Genomic DNA, 24,989 nt, shown 5'->3' on the forward strand with positions numbered 1-24,989 from the left:
AGTCCACTAGGGTTTCTCGAATGTCCTCCGCTCGTGTGACTCGCTCCCCGGACCCAGCTTTAAGTGACGTAATCACGTTTTTAGACTTGGCCCCCCTAAGCAGGCGCGCTAGGAGCACATCAGCTTTGTTTGCCTTAGCATATCATTTTTGGCAGACTGCAAGCAGTGCCCCCTCTGCTCTTTTCATGCGAAGTACCTGCAGCTGCCCCACTGCTCGTCTATAGTCCCTCGTGGCGGTTCTGGTCAGGGCTGCTCCCGCTCGCTGTCTTGCCGCCTCAAGCTGTATTTCCAATACTTTCAACTGCCTCTCCCTCTGTGCCTTCACCACTATGAATTCCCCCTGAGCTTGGCCTTGAACGCGTCGCACCTAGTGTCTTCCATTGTCTCCCCCCTCCTATTGGTGTCAAAGAAGTCCTCCATTTTCTTTTTAACTTCCTCCCCATACCCCTCTTTCCCTTGATCCCAGAGTTATCTGGGCTGATACAATTTTATGGTCTGCTATCCCAATGGGACCCGTTCTCCACCCCCCTGACCTGCCCAAGCAGCCCGGATGAGACCCGTATGTAATCTATTCTAGATTGAGTCCTGTGCACTCCAGATAGAAAAGTGTAGCCCTCCTTCTCCCCTTTTGGCTCCCGCCATACATCCCGGAGTGCTGCCTTCTTAAACCCATCCCTCCGTTCCACTGATACCACGGCCCCCCCCTCCTCTCGCCGCCCCCCAACCCCTGATCTAGCTCGCTCTTTATCCCATGCAACGTTCAGATCCCCCATAGAAATTATTTGGCCTTTTGCGATCCCTTCTGGGGTCCCCAGAAAGCGCCTCAGAAACAAGTCCTGCCCCATGTTGGGTGCGTATACCACAGCTATGGTGTAGAGGAGTTTGAGATGTGAGCCCTTCACAACTATGTACCTACCCTCCTTGTCCCTAAGGACCTCTGCCACCCTGAAGTCCACTGTGTTTCTGATGGCCAGGGCCACTCCCCCCGTTTTAGTCTTCCCCGACGCATGAAGTATCTGATCAAAGCCCCGTAACTTCAGACGGGCCTGATCTTGTACATGAGGTGTGTTTCTTGTAGCCCCAGGATGTCTGGCCCCTCCTTTCGTGTAAAGTGCTCTAACTTTTTCCTTTTAGGGGGGAGTTGAGCCCCCTCACATTAGGAGTCAGCCACTTGAATGGTACCAGTGACGGTTACCGCTCCTGCTCGGTGGAGCCCCATTTCCCCCTCTCCGTGTGGATACCCTTTTGCTTCTTGTGGTTTCGCTCTTCCTCCCGTGTCCGCCCTGTTATCTCCGGTTGTTCCCCTAGCCTGGCCTCTCCCCTCCTAAACAGGGTCCCGCACACTCCCCTTCGACCCCCTTCCCGTCGGGCCTCATCGACCTTCCTGGTCCCATGAGGTTTCCACTCCCTCCCGCCCCTACACTGGAATTGCCAATTCTTGATTGTCGTCCACCTCCCCTAGAGTTACAGCCAAGTCAGGGCTCCCCCATGGAGTGCTCCCCCCTCCTCTCCGTTTGCTTCCCGGCTCTGCTCCCTTTGTGGAGGGCCACGTGATGTGGATCTTCTCCCTTTGTCTCCAATCGTGGTCCATACCCATGGTTTCGGCCTCAATCCAGGCGCTGCACCGGTTAGCTTCTCGGGTCTGTCCTCTCTCGGTTCTTGATCCAGGTCCAGATGTAATAATTCCACTCCTCCTTGCAGTGTGGTTATTCGCTTTTGTCCCCCTTCCCATTCAAAGACTAGACCAAATGGAAATGTCCATTTATATCTGATCCCTTTTTCCATGAGTGCTTCTAGGACGGGGTCCATCTGACGCTGTTTGATCAGGGTGCTTGCGGCCAAGTCTTGGAATAACTCAATTGGGGTGTCCTGGTACTTGATTGGCTCCTGTTGTCTCGCTGCTCTCAGGACGGCCTCTTTCTGTCCATACCTTGCGAAGGCCGTGAGTACATCCCTGGGTCTAGCATTTGGTCCCCTATTAGGCCATCCCACCCTGTGGGTTCTCTCCAGTTGTACTTAGTCAGGGGCAGCTTCTCCAATTAGTCCTGCGAAGATGCCCCGCCTACTCCCTTCAAGTCCTTATCCAGGACGGTTTCCGGGAGCAACTTCAGTCGTATGTTCACCCTCCGACCCCTATTCTCCAGATCCTCCATCTGCAGCTCCAGATTCCTTGTTGCCACATCCAGTCTCTCGATAGCCTCGGCGTTAGCTGTCGTGTCCTTGTCCACTTCTTGCAGGCCCTTCTCCAGGATGTCCGTCCGCTCCCCCAATTGTCCCAGTTCCTGCTTCACCTCTCCCAAGGCGGTATTTATGGCCGAGCGCAGGAGCTGGAACTGGTCATGGAATGTTTTAGCTAGGTTGGACTGTAAGAGGAGCATCTCTCTGTGAAAGTCCTGACGCAAAATAGGTGCCGTTGGTTCTGGTTCTTCAGGGGTACTGCGAACTGTAGTTTCTCTCTGCACGCTTCCATGCATCTCGGTGTTCCCTGGGCGTCCACAATGTTGGTGGGGTACCGGGGGTTTCCCCCTGTGAAGGTGCCCCCCTGTTGGATTTGCTTGTCTTGTTCGACATGCTTGGACTCAAGTCGGTTACCCCCAAAGGGAGGAGTGCTTATGGTGTACTTCCGGCTCTGTCCAGGTGGCTCTGCTGTGGGCCTGTTTTATCTGGTGTTGGAGCCCCTCCAGCCTCCAGGCGCTGCTCCCCGCTGAGCAATGTCCTCTATGCCGCAGGTGCTCCTGTGTCCTGGACAGTCCTATTGCAAGTCTCTCTGCTTAGGGGACTTTCCTCCCCTCTCCACCAGTTCTTGTTCTCAGAGCTCTTGCATTCCCTCTTGGCTTCTTTTGCTTATGTGCTGTCCTATATCTCCAGCCCCCCCCCCCCGATGGGGGATCAGCGTAACCTGATGCCGTCTCCTTGCTGACTTGTTGTCAGTGGGGTTTCTCACAGCTGGGAGCCCTTTGTGGGTCCCTGGGCCCCTCTGCTCCCGATCTCTGGGCCACGAGCTGTCTCTCCCTCTACTGCCCTCCCCCTTTCTCATGTGCGGTGGGGGGGTCCACGCACCCAGCAGTCCGCCGTCTGTTGGTGGGCACTCCCACTAGTCTCGGGGCTGCTGAATCCCCCCCACCCCCGGGCACACCTCCACCCATACCGGGTCCCCGGGGTGGCAGTCCCCAGCTCCAGGCCGTCCGTTGCCCGGTCCTCTCGCTCGCCTTCTCCCAGTGTGGCAGAGAAGCGTCGGGGGCCAGCTGGCGCTCCCACCTTCCCCCGAGATCCGGGCCTCTCCCCTCTCCGGCACTGCCAGACCCACTGCCGTCCGCCATAGCTCCACAGGGTCCGGCTCACAGGTCACTGCCGGCACTTGGGGGGGGTTGGGGGCCTGGCTGTATGGTGTGTGCTACCCTCTGTCCGCAGGATATTGCGCCCCGTGGCCCTGGTTTGCAAGTCTTGGTGGCGCAGGCTGGCTCTCTGGTTCCCTCTGCTCATCAGAAGTGGTACGCGCCGCCTCTGGAGCTCCGATTGTGCCTTCTTCTTTGCACTGCTCTTTCTTCCTTGTTTACTCCCTATATGCCAGGGTCCAGACGTCCGATGCGGGATGGTGGAACTGCTTTTTTAGGCTGGAGGGTTGCAGGAGCGCCGTCGTTACCTAATGTCGGCGGCCATCTTGGAATCTGTCATCTCATCTTTAAGCTTGTGCATTTGAGTCTTCATTTCATGTATGTCCATCTCAACTTTCAGCATTTCTGCATTTACAAGTGCGATGAGCATATTCTGATCCCTATAGCTCTAACAAAATTGTTTGTAGATTTTTGTCAGTGGAGCTATTGCAATTGTAGTTGGACATTAGATTGGGCCTTAGATCACTGACTATAGATTCCGTCACCTGTTGGATAAATTTGCCTTGGTCATATTCCTTACTGCTGGCAGTCCGTTTTGGGAGATTAGGCCATCTTGATGTTTTATACTTTCGCTGAAAAAGGGTTGGACTGGAGGACATTTTATCAGAGGATGTGCTTTCAGGGTTTGAATCTGTAGCATTGTTCATTAGACCAATTTCTTTTCCTTTTGCGCCGCCCTCACTTTTTTTGTTCTTTATTTCCTCTCTCCAGAGGTTTCTTTTTTGTGAGCAGCATACTATAGGTATCGGGCTAGAATAGATTCTTCTTCTTTTCGCCATGTGGTTTCTTTACATTATCATGCAGTCTCTTTCACAGACTTCATATTGACTTTCAGATCCAAATCCCCGTTCTGGTCTGCAGACTGTTGATGCTACAGGGATTGTCCCTCTATTTTCAATTGCCATTTCCTTGTTCTGCCTTTGGGCTGCAGACTCTTCATAGAGGATATTGACTTTTGCATTCATTTTTATGAGATCTTTTATTAGATGATCAGCAACTGCAATGGAATTCCACCTTTCATTAGGCGATGCATTTTCTTGTTCCATGTTTACAAGTTTCATTGCATTAGTTGCGTTACCAAAAAAGCATTGCTGCCGCTTCTGCCGCTATCATGTTACATCCAGTTGGCGGCTCAGTAGCACTTTTAAATGCACTAGCAGAACCTTGCGGTCTCACATCCTGCAATGCACCCTTATTAGATACTTCAAACACATCATCATTGCTATCCCATTGCTGGTCTCTCACTCTTGCATTTGAATTCAGGGGTGATGCTAATCCACAGCTCGCGAAGTCAAGCTAACTTGCCTCTCGACATCGCTGACATTGGTGTTCTCACTCATTGGGAAGGCACCCCTGCCCCGCCTCCCATTCTTTCCCATCGTGCACCCAATAAACCTACGTTTAAGAGATCATCACACGACCGAACAAGCCGCAAGGCTTTCCAGAGACGGCAAATCGGACCGCCCAGGTCTCCCAAGTTCAAACGGAGATATCACACCCCGTTGAGCTTCCACGACAGCTTCCTCGAGGGGCACCGCAAATAACGAGGGAGGATTCTCAAGCGGGAGGGGAAATTGCTTTACCGTCCTGACCTTCACTCATACAGGCTGCTCGGCTAAACGAAGGCAAATTCGGTCGCACATTCTCACTTTCACCTATTTGTGCGAAATTGCAGGCACCGGGGGTCAGCTCTCCAACCGTCAGGTTTTTTTTAACCCTAGTTGGCGCCGGCTCACAGCACCTCAGCTGCGAGCGTGTCAAGGGGTGGGTTTGCGGTTCCATGACAGCCGACCTGTTGAAATTGAGAGTCTGTCGGCTCCACACACAGAACACGTAAAACATTACTACCACACTCCACGACGCTCCGCGTAGTGTGTGGATGTTTTGTAGGAATCATCTCCTCCAATGAGAGCAATGGATGACAGACTCTCACAACCGCAGCAACAGTTCCAACATGTAAAACACTCCTACAACACTCCAGATTATCCAGACTACCAGGCCTGGTCGAGACCATCTAGATGGAATGATGAGGTATGTATGGAAAGGCCCTTCCCCTCTCGCGCCACCCTTCATGGAATGCTCAAGCCTCTCTGCTGAAGCTATAACTTTTCATGTCACCACACCAACACTCAGTCTTAAATTAATTTAAACCTCAGCGACCAATCACTATATTCTAGCAGCAGTCTCACCCCCCACAAATCCACTTAATCCCAGACTGGATGAGTGAGCTGATCGACCCCCCCCAACCCGTACCCAGCTGACGTGATGCCCTGCAGCAACTTAGTTCACACTCACTGGCAGCAAAACTGAGCATTTGATTGCCAACAAGGAGATTCAAGCAGACTCAGTCAGCATGTGTCCTGCATGATCCCTACCTACAACACGGTCTCCAGATTGGTCTTTGATGCACCGTTCCAATACTGCTCTTAACCACCCACTACCATCTTAATTATTATTATTATTATTACAATGTATATTTCTTACTGATGAGCCAGCTTCATACTGGTACCGGTTACTCCTGGAGCCACCCAGTCTCATATTGTGACCGCTTATACGGGCGCCTACATCTTCAGCATACATTTAGAAAATGTTACTACAAAGCCTCCTTTCTCCCACTTGCCATCTGGGGTTTACATAAGTGAGCAGTGTCTTTAAGGTGCTCAAGAACGAACTCGGAAACAAAACGATCCAGGCAGTGTTTTCTGTTGGTGTGATAACTGTAGTGGCTTGTTATATATGTGTAGCATTCTGTTGCTCTGCTGAATGCTCATGATGTAATACGATTGTGGAATCCCAAGATTGCAGAATCGTATGAGGAGACAAAACACAGAGAGAGGTTGCATCCACCGAGGACCTCAAGTTTATATATACACCGAATAAACAAATATTATATATATAAACCTATGCAGCGTCAGCAACTGTTAAAATGTAACAATTTGCAATGAGGATAAGCGAACTGCTAGACGGAGGCCCTCGGCGTAGAGAAATGAAGTTGAGAGTTCCCAGTTCGATACGTGACAAGGATATGAATGGATACCAGGTGATCGGATAAACGTACAACAGACTGAAGTGCGGGCGGTCGGAAGGAAAAGAGTGAAAGGAATAAACAGTGAGTCTTGCCACAAGAATAATATTAAGAAATCACTCACCGTTACCGTCGCGCGAAACTGCATCTTTCAAGCAGTGCGCGAGCGTAGATGTGATGTACGTTAAAGAAAAGGGACTTAACGTAATAAAATGTGCGGGACCCATTTTGGAAACGTGGGGTTGCCACGACAACGCTTGCAATACGGATCTGTGAAGGGACATGAACTTAACGTTGTAAAGCAGACACAATATTGTGCCCTACTCGCTGCGGATGACAAGGAATGCAGTACAAGTGAAGGAGTGAAGTGACAAATAGAACATACAAAGTAGGGAAGTAATTCAATATGAATGAAAAACTAAAAAATAAAATGATTAAAAAAACTATAACACACGAACAGGTACGGAAGTACAAACAAAATTAATATCAAGGACAACTCAACCAAGGTGAACATCGAAATGCAGAATATCGCTCCGCCAGTGCAATATCTTGCACAAACGTGAAATCCAGTGTGTATGTGGGAACAGTGGTTGGACAGCTTTCAGGTGTCCTTGAGAGCCATAGGTGGGGCCAAGTTCAATGATGACTTGAAGGAAGCTACACTACTAAATTGTGTAGGTGCCGAAGCTCTAAGGATATTCAGGACTTTACCAGATCACGCAAGTGTTGTAGAAGGTTCTGAAGAAGTGGCTTCTGGTTCGGGGATCAACAGGAAATATGAATTGGCTGTGATGAAATTGACCAAACATTTTGGAAATAAGAAACCTAGTACTGGAGAGATACCATTTTTTCGCAAAAAGGCAGAACAAAGGAGAAACTGTTGACTCGTATATGGCCGTATTGAGAGGTTGGATATCGACATGCAGATTTACAGGGGTAGCAGAAGAGTATCTTAGAGTTCAACTAGTATTACAGGTTGCAGACTCTAGAAAACAACAACATCTATGGCAAGCAAAGGACCCAACTTTGGAACAAGCTATGGAAATAGCCAGGTCTATGGAGATGTTATGTTATGTTATTTTGCATTTATATAGCGCCTTATATACCATTGGTATGGTCTGAAGGCGCTGGTAGGTTGAACGCCCTTGCGAACCAAAGTTCAGGTCAGTAGAGAGAGTCGGGTGCATGTGAGCACCGGGTATGTGTGCAGCTGGTGCGGTATACGTGTAATAGCTGCTTTTTAGCAGTAGGTGTGGTGGTTGAGAGATCAGTATGCGTTCGTTCTGGCAGGATTTATCCAGACCAAATGTGGCTGCGTTAGGCCTGAGGAGAACGCCTGGCTGGGGGGTGTGTAACCATCAGTATTTACTTAGAATGATGTGGAGGGAGCGGCGGATGTTGGTATGAGGACAGTTATACCGAATGGTGTCATAGTATCTCTGTGTTCTAGTTGAGTGGTGGTGTAAAGAAGAGAGTAAGCGTGGTGGTGAGATAAGATGAGTTACATGCTCTTTCAAACGTTACTGTGCATTCCAAACCATACTATGTACGTCACGCACCATGCATTCATCTGTTTTGCTCACTCACCCGCTCTACGCACTCGTCCGTTTTATGTCGTCACACGCACTATGCATTCAACCCTTCTGCGCACTCACCCCCTTTACACACTCACCCCCTCTACACACACTCACCCCCTCCACACACACATCCCCTCCAGATGAGTGATAAATACATGAGGGAAATATAAGATAAAAAAAGGAGTGGTAAAGTGAGGTGCATTCAGGATATTCATGAACATGTCTCAGATAAGGAAGAAGAGAATCTAATTGCATTTGTTAGGAGAATGTCAAATGATCATTATAATGGCAATATGAGAAGAGAAAGAATCAACCAATAAGCCAGAAGGGAAATGTTATAAATGTGGCAGATATAGACATAACAATGAAAAAGAATGCCTGGCGTATTCTGCAGAATGTTATAGATATGGTTATGTAGGTCATTTTGGAAAAGTTTGTCGCAACACCGGAGGAAGAGGGAGATCTGGAACAAATTCCATGAACAGGATGCAAAGAGATGGTAATCAGGGCATTAAGTATGGTATGTCAAACATAAAAGCAGTCAAAGTTATTCCTAGCCCAGACAGTATGATGTCTGTCATTAATGAGACAGAGGAACATGTACAGATTTCAACATTGACGCCATCTGAAGGTGGTGTAGGGTCATGGGTATCAAGGATGATAAATGACGCACCAATGAGGGTGATGGTTGATACCGGCTCACCGTACACCATGATAGACAAAGACATTTGAGAAGGAATTACAAGGCAAAAAAGAAGATTTCAGAGATACTAGAGTGAGAGCCACAGGATACGGTAAGACTCCCATCAACATAATTGGGTATACATGGGTACATTTAACATTTAGGTTTCAGAGAAAGGAAGACATATTGCAAACTATGCATGGCTGAGAATGGATTTTCAATTGTAGGATGGTGGGAACAAACTTCCTTACAGATTAAAATACATCCAGGAGAGAATGTACCAATATTCGGTATCACTGAAGTAAATTGTGAGACTGGTGAAAATTTAGCAAAAAGTTTTCCAAAAGTATTTAATGAAACCATTGGTATACTAAGAGGATTTAAACACAGAATCATATTGAAAAGGAATTCCAAACCAGTTGTTCATAAAGTGAGAAACATTCCAATTGGCACGAGGGAGGCTTTACAGAAAGAATTGGCGAGATTGTATGACCAAGGTATAGAACCAATAGAGTTCAGAATGGCTCTCGCCAATCGTTATTGTACGTAAACCAGATTGATCAAAAAGGATGTGTGTAGACCTAAGAGACTTGAACGTAAATATTTGGGTGGATAGACATCCATTACCGAACATAAGTGAAATGTAACAATGAAGCCAACAAAGTTTTTCCACAACATTACATCTATCGTCTGCCTATCATCAGGTAGTATTGGATAAAGAGTCGCGGCACCTCACATCATTTATCACCCCACTAGGAGCATTCAGATATAAGAGGATGCCTTTTGGATTGGCATCGGAGGCAGCTGTGTTTCAGAAATTAATGCACCAATGATTTGATGGCCTACAAGGAGTTCACTATTTCCAGGATGATATATTAATATCAGCAATGACTGAAGAGGATCACAATGCAAAATTATTAGGTGTCTTACAGGTCATCCAAGAAAGAGGTCTCACGTTCAAAATAGAAAAGTGCAAGATAAAAAAAAAAAATGAGAGGACATATTTGGGCCATTCAATAAATGCGGAAGGAATAACACCAAGAAAAACTTTGGTGGATACTATTCTGGGTATTCCAGAACCTGTAAATAAGGATCAACTTTGCAGTTTTTTAGGATTGACAGAGTATTATTCGAAATGTGTACATCATTTTTCTGACAAGTCAAGACATATGAGAGAGCTGATGGGCAAAGGCACGAAGTTCGTGTGGTCAGAAGAATGTAAAAAAGAATTTGAACAATTGAAACAGTCTATTAACACGGCTCCGACACTCAAGATGTTCGATTGTGGTGCTAAGATTGTAATCTCTGTGGATGCCAGTGGCATAGGGCTAGATGGTGTACTAGAGCAGATTCAAGGAGGAAATGTTGTACCCATCGCTTCTGCTTCCAGAATGCTCAGGGGTGCAGAAAAAAATTATTCCACCATTGAGAGAGGCGCGCTGGGAGTGAGATGGATTCTTGATCATTTTAAATGCCTAATCTGGGGTTTGCCCATTGAACTGAGAACTGACCATAAACCACTTATTCATTTGTTAAGTTCCAAGAGCACACAATTAACATCACCACGCGTTAAGAGGAGGATTGTAGATATTATGCAATATAATGTTACAGTAAAGTATACACCAGGAAAATACAATGTTGTGGCAGACTGTTTATCAAGGTTGCCTTGGAACTGTGATGGAGACAAGGAACAAAGTGATGAACACATGGTGGAACAAGCCACGGAATGTGTCATAGCGCAAAGAAATCCAAGTTTTATGGAAGGAGAGTGGGCCAAGGCAATAAAAGAAGACACTGAACAAGAACATTTGAAAAGGGCAATCAGAAGTGGTTGGAAAAAATGTTGGCCACATTATTAAGGGATAAAATAAAGAATGAAATCTCTTGTGATGATACATGCATATACAGGGGCAATCGCATCATTCCGCCAATTTTCAATGAGAGAGAAAATAATGGCCATTGCTCATGAAGACATGTGGGAAGAAGCCTCACTAAGAGGAGAGTAAGAGAAGTATACTGGTGGCCGGATATGTGGAAGCAAATGGAACAACTTGTGAGAGATTTCACAGGATGTGCGTTCGGCGATAAAAAAGAAAAAAAAAAAAACACGGCCGACACCATTGCAACCTGTTGAAGTTCCCAAAACTATATGGACTAAATTGGCTAGAGTGGGGCGTAGCGGAAGATACTGTTACTGCTATCAAAATAGTGAAATTTATAGAGGAGATATTCAACAGGGAAGGTGATCCTCAAGAAATAATATCTGATAATGGAACTCAATTCATGTCTTCGGAAGTGCAGAAATTCATGAGAGATAGAGCCATTGAACATAAAACTGCCTTATATCATCCAATGGCAAATGGATTAGTCGAGAGAATGAATGGGTTTATAAAGAGTATAATCCAATTAGCTGTTGCTAACAATTTGTCTTGGAAAGAAACTCTAAAGGAAGCATTGAATACCTATAGAGTTACACCGCACTCAGTAACAGAAGAGCCTTTTATGTTGATGAGAGGCAGAACAGCTTCAAACAGATTGAGACCTGCTTGGCTTGCATTGAAGAAAAATAAAGAGATTAACATGGACGAAATAAGGAGAGTGAAGAAAAGACAGGCTGAGTACAAGAGACACTACGGCGCTAATAAACATGTGAAGGAGAGCATCACCAAAGAGGGAGATTGGGTTTGTGTTAAGGAACCAAGACAATATTAAAGGGAGAATCTAAATACAGAGTTCCGCAAAGAGTGGACAGTTGTTCAGGTAAATCTGTGATTTTTGAGGATGGTAAGAAGTGGTCCTGTGATGACATAGTATCATCGAGAGAGGAAATTCCTTCAGAAGAAGAACATGTGGTAGAAGAGTTTAAGGACAACAACGGGAGAAGCAACATGTCATCAAAAAACAGAAGGATTATACGGAACTTCAAAAAAGATTTTGTACTACTAATATACACATGTTCTACAATATGTATGAGATGCAAGAGGAGGACGGACATCTTCATATATCCTTTGCAAAGTTCTTCTTCATAATTGTTTTGTTTTGATATATAAAATGTTGTTTCTATTTGTGTTCTTTTGTCTGTTAAATTGTGGAGGGGAGATGTTATATATGTGTAGCATTCTGTTGCTCTGCTGAATGCTCATGATGTAATACCATTCTGGAATCCCAGGATTCCAGAATTGTATGATGACTGAAAACACAGAGGTCGCATCCACCGAGGGCCTCAAGTTTATATATACCGAATAAACAAATATAGACTGATCTATTTAGATCTTGTACAATTGATTAAATAATGAACAAACATTCACGTGCCAATATTCGAGGATTTACTGGATTCCATTAAATTCTCAAGGAGCAATTAGTCACAAAAATTCCTACTTATTTTAACTTATCATTTTAAACAAAAATTCTTAAAAAAACGAAACTATTATGCACTTCATATCTCTTTTTTATAAAAATGGATTAAGTAAGTTTCGTTGATATATTTAGCTTTGAAAAACATATGGTATACACAAACAACTGCATGAAACACAAAATGTACACGAATGAGGTTTAAAATCAATGGTGAAGCTAACACATAAGAGCTATTTCAAAATGGCCGAATGCTTTTACCAAAGGGTTTCTTAGAACCTCACTATGATAGAAAATGAAAATGGTCAAAAAAACTCAGTGTTACCATAGAGTTTTCTTGCATGCACCTGTATTTAATGGCTGATTGTAATGTCTGTCCTTTTGTACGTGATCAAGCAACGGGAGCGTTGTGAAACGCGTTGTACCGAGGCATATCTGCCATAATAATGCCAAAATCAAACTGGATATTTGAACATATTCGTGGTTGTGTGATGAACTAATTTCAAGGAATTCTCAACTGACATACGACCGTCACTTGGAGAGTGCTGTCCCTCCTTGGGAGAAGTGTAAGTACTTCTTTTTTTGAAATAATTACGTGCCTTGTAACAGGCACTGGACGAGCACCGGCTATAAACAAGGAAGCGAAGAGGAGCACTGAGTCATTGGCGGGCTGCCAAATAACGCTCCAAACCAGGACACACGTTCAAGAGGCGCAGGGTGTACGGGTGCAGCCAGGAGTGACGCGACTGATCGCGGGTGAACCCGCTTTTCATCGGAGGATGGCCAGGGATTCCGAAGCATCGGTGAGTGTTCGCCAGGCGGCCCGTATTTCTTTGCAATTCTGGTTCAAAATGGTCTTGTAAAAGTGTGTTGCACACAGTATTATTACAAGTGCATTCCAAGAGGTTGTTTTTAACGTCAGTTTTCCTACAGTATTACAAGCTTCTTTGGCACGTTCTCTGCAAATAAGCACCCACCAACAACCTTCTTTCCAGTACATGTCTGAAACATCCTTTTAAATATAAAAGCATGGCATCACAAGCAGATGGAGAAAATGCACGCTGTGAACTGCCACAGACTTTATTTTGTGAATCCCAGCATTTCAAGGTACCATCCAAAACTATCACAGAGAAAAGCAATGGGGAAAAAACGAAATCAGTCCACTAAAAGAATTGGAAAAATTGCAAAAAAATGAAGAAAATGGTGGGAGGAACATTCACTACAAAATGATGTGGATATAGGAAGAATTCCGCGAGGGTTGAGAATTCTAACCTCGCCATCTTTTGAGGAACAGGATCCGGAAATGCTGCGAGAGTGGGGCGATTCTACCAACCAGTGCTCAGGACAATTCCTAAACATTCCAATAAAGTATGCGCGAATAGACAGACAAAAAACACTGATAAAAATAGAGGAAATCAATTAACAACTTTCCTCACTTCCCCTAAGTGAAGATGGAAACAAACTCAGAACAAGCATGGAGGGCAGTTTGAAAATCTATGAAGAGGATATAAAATTGCGCAAACAAAGGGCATTTCTTTGCGATAAGGAAGATTATGACCTGGGCAGAGTATATACATTTGCACGGCGATTTGACCATCTAAGGAAAAATATGCCAAGCCAGAATGTGGGAAATAAAGAGACAACGCCGAGCTCAAGTGACACAGCAACTACATCGGATTCGGAAGCCTCGACTAGTACCAATGAAAATCCACCAAAAAAGACCAATTTTTTAGACGAGATGAGAATGCTCGGGCTGGATGGCCGAAAAAACACCAGCAAAAAGAACACAGGAAAGGGTTGGGGCAAATATCAAGGATCAGGAGGAAAAAGAAAACAAGGAGGGGACAAAGGAGCAAGCAGCTCAGAATCAGATCAAAATACAAGAACACGCTCTGGGACCAAAAAAACGCAACAGATCTGAAGAAAGCTGACAATAGTATCATCAATCTTTCAGATTATGTCCTTAGTCTGGAACAAATCAAAGTATTGCAGTATGGATTCAATTTCTGCCCCACTGCTGGTTATGATTACATGGAAACAAGAATTGACTTTTATAAATACATGAGAAAGATGCAATTAAAAATGTTTTTCATCATGAATCCACCGAAAGAAAAACAAAGCGCTGGCTTATCGGGTCGAACCACGGTAGCCATAGAAGACCTGGACACATTAATAGATCTTGCTGAACTGGAATTAACTGGGGAACAAACCGAAGGGACTATTGCAGTTACGCAGGAAATGTTGAACATAAACACTGATTGGCCAATAAAAATCAAATTAAAGGCGAAATCTAGGTTCAACCCAATGTTCCAACCAGGAGGGAAAATTGAAGCATTCCAGGATTTAGTTATACAGGATCTAAAGAAAGCCAGACTCCAGAAGCAAAAAACTAAATCGAATTTCACTTTAAAAGAAAATTCTTAAAGACCTGCAGGAATTAAATAATATCGTCATAAAAGCATCTGACAAGGGCAGTAATATAATAATCCAAAACAGAAAGGATTACATAAAAGAAGCAGAACGACAACTGTCCGATATTACCTGCTATGAGAAATTGAATGAGAATCCCATTGAAACTGTAAAGAACAAAGTGGAAGATTTTTTGAAAAAATGGACAGACTTGGACATTCTGAATGATGATGATCATAAATACCTTTACAACAAATTCCCCACAATTGCGACTATTTACTTTTTACCTTTTACCGAAGGTCCATAAACACCCAACCCACCCCCCTGGTAGACCCACTGTCACTCTAAATGGAGCTTCCCTTGAAAACATGTCGAAATATGTTGACCAAACGTTGCTGCCTTTAGTCTTTACCCTACCATCCTATTTACGTGATACAAAAGATTCTTTGAGTAGGATTGAAGGGGTTGTTTGGGAAAAAGACTATGTTTGCAACATTGGATGTGGTATCTCTCTATACCTCCATAGAACATCAGGATGGGAAGAGAGCATGCAAACACTTTTTAGACAGCAGATCTTTAAATTATCGTGCACATGGTGAAATGATCATGGAAATGATAGATCTATGTCTATGCAATAATGTTTTCTTGTTCGACAATGTTTACTATAATCAATTGAGGGGCACAGCGATGGGTACGAGCTTTGCTCTGTCATATGCGAATATGACAATGGGCTGGTGGGAAAAGTTCATTGTACAGACTGAAGCCAACAGCCAGTACACTGATCGAGTAGTTTTATGGCTACGGTTTATAGATGACTTGTTCATCCTCTGGAATGGCAAGGAGAAAGAGTGGCTCGACTTGTAGAAATTCTAAATAGTCGAGACTCATTAATCTTCCTTGATGTACTGGTGAAGACAAATCAAAAAGAGATAAGTACAGAGCTTCATCGGAAACCTACAAGTTCAGACATGCCTCTGTTTGCTACCAGTAACCATCCTACTGCATTAAAATGGAGTATACCGTATGGAGAATTTGTAAGAATTCGGCGCAATTACTTTGAACTAGAGTGCTTCGATAGAGAATGTAAAATCACTGGCAATAATTTTGATAATCAAAGATATCCGAAGGCAATTATTGAGAAAGCCTATTCCAAAGCACGCAACCTAGACCGAACTGCCTTATTATCAACCAATCGAACATCTGAAGAAATAACAAAAGCAGATGAGATAAGGCTTATTCTTACATACGGTACCCAAGCAAGTACAATAAGAAAAATACTGCGCAAACATTGGCATGTCCTAAAATCTGATGAAGCTCCACAACCATGCCTTGAGGAACGAGCAAATATAACATTCAGAAAATCGATTTCCATCAAAGATCTACTAGTTAGTAGTTTCTTAACCCCCAAAATGGAAAACTGTGGCATCTCATCATGGTTAGGGAGCAAGAATACAGGGTTTTATAAATGTACAAAGTGTAAAGCCTGTCAATATGCTTTAAACAAAAATAATTTTGTGCACCCTGTATTAGGCAACAATGTAGAAGTGAAATCAATGATCACATGCAATACAGAGTTTGTTGTATATGTATTATCTTGTTCATGTGACCTCTGGTACGTGGGAAGTACCATAGGTAAATTGAAATTAAGAATTCTGCAACATATGCGAGCCATCAAGAACATTGACGCTTCCTACCCCATGGCAGTCCATTTTAGGGATGTCCACCAAAGTAAACTGGACTGTTAAGTTCTTTGGAATACATCAGATGAAAGAGAATCCACGTGGGGGAAATCGAGAATTAGAGCTTTGCCAGATGGAAACAAAGTTTATACTGGATTTAGCAACCAAAAAGCCAAAAGGACATAACTTGGATGAAGAGTTATACACTTTCCTTAGAACATAAATTGCTCAAATACTGTGAATATTAGAAATATTTGCTATTTTCTTTAAAATAAGCATACAAAAAAGTTGAAATTTGGAAAACCTTGAATGTTGGGATCCAAGAAAGAGGGAAAATCTTTAAAAAAATTTGAAGAAAAGTCTTTTTTACTTGTTGAATATTTTGTGATTTTTATCTGCCTAAAAATGCAGCCTGCATGCAAACTTCTCAATGTCCAGATTGAGCATTAACCATCTTAAACACTTTCTTTTTACCAAGCGTTGGGCCATAAATGTGGTAGAGAAGTATTAACAACTTGTGACAGCTATATATTTTAATTAAATAATGCACTATGCACTTTAGCTTCTCCACACATTAACTATAAGGCTTTTATAGGCTCTTGTGTACCCTTCTATTTAATCATGAGTGTGCACAGTAATGGTTCAAATGTAAATATGTTAAATATAAAGAAGTATGTGATTTTAATGGTTTGTAACTGAGTATAAAAAATCTATATACTGGCACTGTGTAATCAAATTCTCGTGACAATGGATTTTATTTAGAACTAATTTGCACATGCACTTTATACATTGTCCTAATACTGATCTATTTAGATCTTGTACAATTGATTAAATAATGAACGAACATTCATGTGCCAATATTCGAGGATTTACTGGATTCCATTAAATTCTCAAGGAGCAATTAGTCACAAAAATTCCTACTTATTTTAACTTATCATTTTAAACAAAAATTCTTAAAAAACGAAACTATTATGCACTATGCACTTTATATCTCTTTTATAAAAATTGATTAAGTAAGTTTTGTTGATATATTTAGCTTTGAAAAACATATGGTATACACAAACAACTGCATGAAACACAAAATGTACACAAATGATGTTTAAAATCAATGGTGAAGCTTAACACATAAGAGCTATTTCAAAATGGCTGAATGCTTTTACCAAAGGGTTTCTTAGAACCTCACTATAATAGAAAGTGAAAATGGACAAAAAAAACTCAGTGTTACCATAGAGTTTTCTTGCATGCACCTGTATTTAATGGCTGAATCTAATGTCTGTCCTTTTGTACGTGATCAAGCAACGGGAGCGTTGCGAAACGTGTTGTACCGAGGCATATCTGCCATAATGATGCCAAAATAAAATATTTAAACATATTCGTGGTTGTGTGATGAACTAATTTCAAGGAATTCTCAACTGACATACGACCGTTACTTGGAGAGTGCCGTCCCTCCTTGGGAGAAGTGTAACTACTACTACTTTTTTTGAAATATATATATACCTATGCAGCGTCAGAAACTCTTTAAATGTAACATGGCTCTGCACTTTCCAAGTGTTAGCTGCACACTTGCGCCTTTGCGTGATCACCACAAACTGCGGCGGCGTCATAAAGGCTATGATTTTCTTTTTAGCACTCTTTGCCTCAATGTATGCAAGTTTTATGTGGGTGGAGACCGCACTCCTAAACCAAGTAAAATAGCTCTGCGAGTTGAGGGTTAACCCCAGGCATGTGTGTGCAGCCAACAGTCATTGGATCAAATCGTTTCTTGGCCGATTGGGCTGTTCATGCTTGAAAGATTGATAAGGGAAGTACCACTAAAAAGGAGTAGTAACACCCATCATCAGTGCACTTAAAAAGCTAGAGGAATCTGCCATGAAGCATTAAAGACCCGATATATAATTGACGGTATGACGTTCTTTCATCGTCTGGCATTTCAAAGCCTGCAGTTTAAACGTGTTTGCCAGTTCATCGAATTTGGGTGGGGGGTGGGAAAGGGCAGATAAGAGGTTGGGGGGTTGGGTATAGGTAAAAATAGGTGCAGGAGAGGGGGATTGGGAGGGGGGACCCGCCCCCCAAAAAAAGAAAATTTGATGAACTGTCAAACACGTTTAAATTGCAGGCTTTGAAATACCCGACGATGAAATGACAGAACCATACTTGACAGCCACTAAGTATTTGCAGGATGGTCCGTCCACAGGCTTGGCACTTTCACACTTCCATGGATGGATTAGGATGGTTAGCCTGATGGGACTGCAATATGTGACTTAAAAGTTCCAGGGATTTTGAAAGTGGGGCAGGGACTGGCCACGCTACTTACTGATGTAAATTGGTCCTTACGAACAAATTGCTAATTGTTCAGTTGGGTCAAATCACTGGCTAAGATCAGCCCTGCAAATGATGAAGGGGAAAACGTCACTGTTCCTGTTGTCTACCCTTTATTTATCATGCTTGAATTCTCTGTGATATTTATGTGGCGGGCGGGGCTAGTCCACGCACATCTACTCGCTCTAATTCCGGCACAAAGACGGATGCTGTTCCACTCCCATGGTGGCAGCGGTGACTTTCCAGTTAGCAGCTTCCTGGCATAAAAAAAACGAAGGAAAAAAATTAAAAACAAAAAAAAAGAGGCAGAGCGAGAGAGCAGAACAAGCACTACTGAAAACATTGTGGCTTCATTTCTTCAACATATCTTGGTTCATAGAGACAACCTGGAGGATCTTTTCTTTCCAGATGTACTTTGTGGAGAAGTCAGATTTCTCTAGATTACAGCATTTACCAGGTTTCCTGCACCATTGCTGTCATGACCATCATATTCAACATAGGCACTTTCTACTCATGGCACTTGACACTTTCTGAAATGCGAGCTGTTCCTGGTGATCACTTTCCTGCAGCACTGGCTGGGACCATCCAGCCCTTAATGCCGTCACTGTCCAATCTTTTGTCGAGCCTGATTTTCTGTTTTCTTACCAACACAATGTCTGTCCAGGGTGTTCAGTTCACTCAACGACTGCTATTCGTGGCAAATTCCTTTAAGTATCTGGTGCAGTAGGTAACCATGTCTCAGTCCTCTTTGATTGGACAGATCCATTTACCCTGGCGAAAGAAATACAAGGGGCAGCACAGGCAGGTCTTAATGCGCTGTGCCGAAACTCAGTATCACAAGGCTACCTGACACAAATACATCATAGTGTAATTGTGGAAAGAAAAACCCGCTGCAAAAGTTCTTTATTTAAGCCCCCAAAAATGAAAAATTTGGACAAATTGCCAGGTTTTAGGCCATAAGCAGATTGACTGCCTCATGGTGAAGACATTTAAAAGCTGTTTGCTTCTTCCCATCAAAGCAGATCAGCCTTGTGGGTTCGTTTTGGCTCAAAATGATTCAAACGAGCATACACATTTAAATTTGGAAACAAAAGCAGTGACCATTTTAGACCTAAAGGCAGATCAGCTCTGGCATGTCTTAAAATTAAACTAGCAACTTGCATTCACTTACGCAAGCAGCCAGCTTTGTGCATCAGCTAGGCCTTCCAGTTCTGCCCCATCTACAATAACAATATCAGGAATGTATGCTCTGCCTCACTTATTTTGTTGTCAGACAATATAGCCTTTGTGAGAGGTTTTGCCATATTCTTGCCAGTCTATGTTGACTTATGGCCGTTTTGCTTTAATCTTGAATTGTGATCAGCTGTCCTTAACCCGAGCTTGTATAACTCATAAAATGTTCATGTTCCTAATGTCAGCAACTTTGGTAACGACTCCGAGAACTAGTACCTTCCCACTGCAGGGGTTTATCAGCTCATCTCAAAAAGCGGCCCTCCGCGTGTAGCTTGATTTCTCACTGAATAACATTGTTTTTGAAAAAATATTTTCATACAGCTCAGATAAGCTAGAGACACCCTCCTTATTACAAATGCAGCTAATCAGTATCCGTGTCCTAATACGGACACTAGTGACTCTGCAATTGTTTTATCCATTCCACCAGATTTACACTGTGGCAGATTCTCAAAAAAAGAACCTCACATTGATTGTGCATAATGGGAAATATTTAACAAGCCGTCCATTTTACAATTTCCCCAAGGACGCATTCTTTCAGAGAATGTAAACACAGATTTAAAGACATTATGCCTCATTACGAGTGCGGCGGTAAGGGGTTAACGGCGCCGGTAAGGAAGCCGGTGCCGTTAACCCCTTACCGCCGCATTACGAGGTCCCTTAGCGGGTCCCGCTAAGGACGGCTTGTTTTACCAGCTGCCCTTAGCGGGAGCCGCTAAGGGACCAGGGATATAAGAACGGGCCCGTTATTAACAGGCCCGTTCTTAGCTCCCTCCCCATTGAGCCCTATGGGGGCTCGAATGGGGATGGGTATTTTGAATGGTAACTTACCAGGTCCTCCAAGGTTGGAAGGACCCGGTAAGTCCCCATTCAAGGAATCCAGACACTAGTTTGGAGGCAGCCATGGCGCCAATAGCACCATGGCTACCTCCAAACTCGTAATGACCCCTTGAGAGCAAGTGAGCAGGGAATCTATTCAAAATAACACTTTGGGCCTCTATGTGCTTTCCGGCCTGTAATAAATGCACAAGCATTTATTCCGGACCGGCAAGACAAGTCTGACTGTGGTGGCCACAGATCTCACGGCAGGCCTGACCTGCTGGTAGATTATGCCCCTACCGGCAGATAAATTCCTGAATCACCTGTACCGGTACTCCCGTACTCCCGGTGCCGTTGATTTGGGCAATCCCATCCCCTGGAGTACCATTTGACTCCATGGGAATGGGAATTTACAGCCACACAGCTGCCCGTAATAACCTGGTAATACTGGGATATTGGGCGACAGACAGTAGGGCAGGGTTGCCGGTATCCTGCCAGAACACCGGCAGCCCTGTAATGAGCCTCATTGTGTTTAAAAAATATAGCTTTGCTAGGTTTTTGAAACCGTGCGTTCTTGGTTTCAACAACAACGTGAAAAGCAAATATATTTATTCAATTTGCAAATACAGCATGCATGCATACAAGCTTAAAGATTGAGCTGCGTTTTCACAGTACCATGTGTAACAGAGCAGCACCCAATATAATTGAAACCTTTTCCAACTCTTGATGTGCTCTGCGTATTATGCATAGAAAGAAAATGCATTTTAACTGGAACATAACTTACTGGCTACGCCAAAGCTTCCCACGTGTAATTTGCAGCTCATTCTTGTTTACTTCAGTTAGCATCAAATGCAATTTAAACAGTTTAATATTGGTTTGTGTTACTTCTGTTTGCAAGTAAAACGTGTCAAACCCAATAGGAATGACTGCACACAGGTGCATGCTTAATATTGTGTCTTGGCTTGTAAACTGTTCAGCACAGTTAAATACGTACAGTATGCGACAAAACGTACTTTGTTTTGGGAGCCCATAGGTTCCACTGTGCACTGGCCTCTGCCGAGGAGACTTTTCAAAGAGGGAGGCTAGTGATGAGGACGCTGCGAGAACCGAGGAGGCATAGGAAGCATCAGGCCGTCAGAGAAGAGGAGGCCACTGTGCAGCGTGGGACATTGCCTTTGAGAGGCAGCTGCAGGCAGGAGAGAGGGGAAGGGATCTTTGCTGCGCTAGCATGTTTTCATCATGGCCAAACTGAGGAAATGTAATTCAACTCCAGGAGGCATTGTGGACAGACACCCTCGTTCACGGCAAACCTCTCTACTTCTTTCTGCTCTTCTGTGATCTCCAAGAGTGCCCTGCCCTTACCTGGCCAGTTGGGATTTTCAGGGGCATAGATAAGTATTGTGGTCCTAACTGTTTTGATAGGCATTGGGGGAAAAAAGGTGCAACAGTCCTTACTTTCCAGTAGTTTGGCGAGGTGTATGGAGGAGTGCGTTTATTCATCAGTAGATATCAGGGGTCAAGTGGGGGGACTCATCAACAAACGCAATGGGATGGGACATTGCTAGAAATTAGCACCTCAAGGTGAAATATGCACCTTTCGTTAAATTGGCTTTGCATAAACACGCTAATTGCACAGGATGAATGGCATTTGACTTTTATAAAATCAACACACAAAACCAAGAGGATATTTTCTTCTAATAGTGTTTTTGAAAACGTCAAAAAGGTGTGCATGTTTGAACCAATACAAATGTTTTCCCTGGGACTTGCAGTAACGAAATGGGACATTTCATCTTCATGTGTTTGTTATTTTTCATCAGGTTATATAGTGCAGTGGTGAAGTGTCCGCCTGCAAACCTGACCATTGCGGCGGTTTGGTTGGCTTTAATTCACAAATTCAAAGAGGATATTCAATGTTTCTCATTTTAGCTGGGGGGGGGGGGACTGAGTCCACCCTGTGAAAAAAAAAAACTGCGTCCACCTGCGTGTACCCTCGACTTGAGCCCTGGTAGGTATACACAGTGAGTGTTACACAGACTTTCTGGTGTAAGACAGTGTGCCATTAAACAAAACACTACCAATACTGAACAATTAGGCCACACACAAGTACTGACCATATACTACTTCAGAAATGGCTCAACATCCTTTCACATCAGTGATCCACAGAATCAGGGATATCCTGAATTTGCTTGGAGAAAACTAGAGGCCGGCAGAATAGTGGATTCATTACTTTAAGCACTCAGGCTCTTTGGGTGTACATATAATTAACCACTTAATTTTCAGTAGCTAGCAGAACCGCAGAGGTTCATATACTCACAAGTCGTCGTGCAGTTGTGCACCGCTGGCCTGCTGTACCAACAGCAGCAAAAAGTACAGATGGGGTGACAAGGTTGAGATCTGCATCATCGAACACTTGAAAGAAAAACAAAACAAAATAAATAATCGATCAGGTAACTGGGTGTGGTTACAGTACACTTAAAGCATTTAATAATACATACTTTGCAAGGCCTACTATAGTTCACATTCCAAAGACAAAAGTAAACCCATAGCAACAACTCAGATTGGGGACAAAGTACATGGCAAACGAAAAGAAAAGACGAATAATGGATTCTGTCACTGTAATAGAATAAGATATCCAGAATACTTGCATATGTGATAGATGGACAGAAGTAACAAGCCTGAATACCGCTGCTTATTGATAGATAGATTAACTGATGATACATTTTTAGGATTTAAAAAAAAAACGAATATCTTGTGTTTGGCTGACAAAATTGTCGAAATCTTTGAGGCATGCACCAGTTCCAGGACAAGGTCAAGATGTCTGCGTGTATTTTGGGCTTATGGAAAACCCAATGCAAAAGGTTGTTTTATCCCCCCCCCCCCCCCCATGTACATTTTTATTGGCATTTTCATGAAGAGAAGTTTTTTTAAACTCCCTTCCCCAGCTTACCCCCTCCCCTTTCCCAAACTGCAGACGTCCTCAGAGGGACCCGCTGCAGACCTCGTAATGAGGCGGGCCGGAATAAACGGTGCCGGTCCCTTACCGGCACCGTTCATTCCGTGGCCGCCTTCCTCATAATGAGGCCCAATGTCTTAGTTGTGTGTAGAGGAACCTTTCCCCTTCAACTCCAAAGTCAATTTTACATTGGAAGGATTTAATCTCATTCCCAGTAAACATGTCCCATATCTTATGGCAGCCACCCTTCTGCTATTTGCTGAAATCTGACTCCTTCCCCACACCTGGGGAGAATTGGGAATTACACAATATTGGAGTGAACAGTGACGGAAAGGTGGTAACCTTGTCTCGTTCTATCATTTTGTCCCAGGAATCTCCCACCAAGGATCCAATTTTACTACAATACATGTTCTGTGGTCTGTCCCCATTTGGTTTCCAAAAGGACCTCCTCAAGTTGCCGCCTGACCACCGCTTTATCCATATCCCTTCAGATCTCATCACGGTCATCCCTTAACCAATCCCGGATTACTTTAACCTGTGCAGCTAAGTATACGCCCTAAAGTCTGGCTCTCCCAGTCCCCCCCTGTGTTTTGGCATCATCATCAGGTGCCTTGATATTCTAGGCTTTTTATGATTCCACATACAAGTCTGAATTGAACGAAAAAAGGATGTGTGCACTGTTGTTGGGAACGTCATAAAGTAGTATAGAAGCTTTGGGAGAATAACCATCTTCAGAACATTAATATGTTCTGAACTAAGATAGTGTCAACTGGCCAAATTCATTTAACATATTCTTAATGTTCTCTAATAGGGTTGGGGGGGGGGGGGGCAAGTTGGCTGCAAACGAGGAGTCCATAGTATTAATGATTTTGACTCCCAAGTATTGTATCGAGTTGTTTACCCAACAATACTGAAGGGCTCCTCTAAGTTCCAGTTCCCTTTCTATTGGAATCATCAAATTTAATAACTCTGATTTGTGGATATTAATAACTCTGATTTGTGCATATTTATTTTCAATCCTGCCACTGCCCCAAATTGACTTAGCACCCTGGTGCGAATGGACTCTTCCGCATTTATGAGTGTTAACAACATGACGTCCGCAAAAGCGGCCACCTTGTGCTCCTTTCCCCCAAAACGGATTCCTGATATTTCCCCAGTTGCCCTCACTGTGGCCAGCATTTAATAATGGGGATAACTGGCAACCTTGTTTTGTCCCTATTGTTACCCTCATTGACCCAGATAGTTTCCCATTAGTTAAGCGGAGTGACAGATTAGAGGAATTCGCCCTCATCATTGAAATACATTTATTCCTAAACTCCATTTTTTCGGAAGTGTGAAACAAAAACTGCCACGGCACCCTATCGAAAGCTTTTTCAGCGTCCAAGGTGATAAGAAGAGATGGGATGTTCTTCTTGTTCACTTTTTCAATCAGGTGCACAAGCCTTCGGGTATTATCGCCAGTTTGTCTCCTACAGATAAAACCTGATTGAGGTGTGCTAACAAGTTTTGGGAGGAGCTGGTCCAGCAGAGTCGCTAGGATCTTTGCATAT

The 24,989-nt window shown here is 43.6% G+C and overlaps 1 protein-coding gene across 1 annotated transcript in view; it reads right to left on the reverse strand.

Moving 5' to 3' along the window:
• ALDH7A1 (aldehyde dehydrogenase 7 family member A1) overlaps nt 1-24,989 on the reverse strand; it is a 441,053-nt gene that overhangs the window by 131,997 nt on the left and 284,067 nt on the right. The window contains exon 11 of the mRNA XM_069625599.1: nt 22,801-22,895. Within this exon, the coding sequence (XP_069481700.1) occupies nt 22,801-22,895 (95 nt within the window). The remainder of the gene's footprint in view (nt 1-22,800; nt 22,896-24,989) is intronic.

Source organism: Ambystoma mexicanum, chromosome 6p, assembly GCF_040938575.1.
Source record: "Ambystoma mexicanum isolate Mex_15411 chromosome 6p, UKY_AmexF1_1, whole genome shotgun sequence".
Lineage (NCBI taxonomy): Eukaryota > Metazoa > Chordata > Amphibia > Caudata > Ambystomatidae > Ambystoma > Ambystoma mexicanum.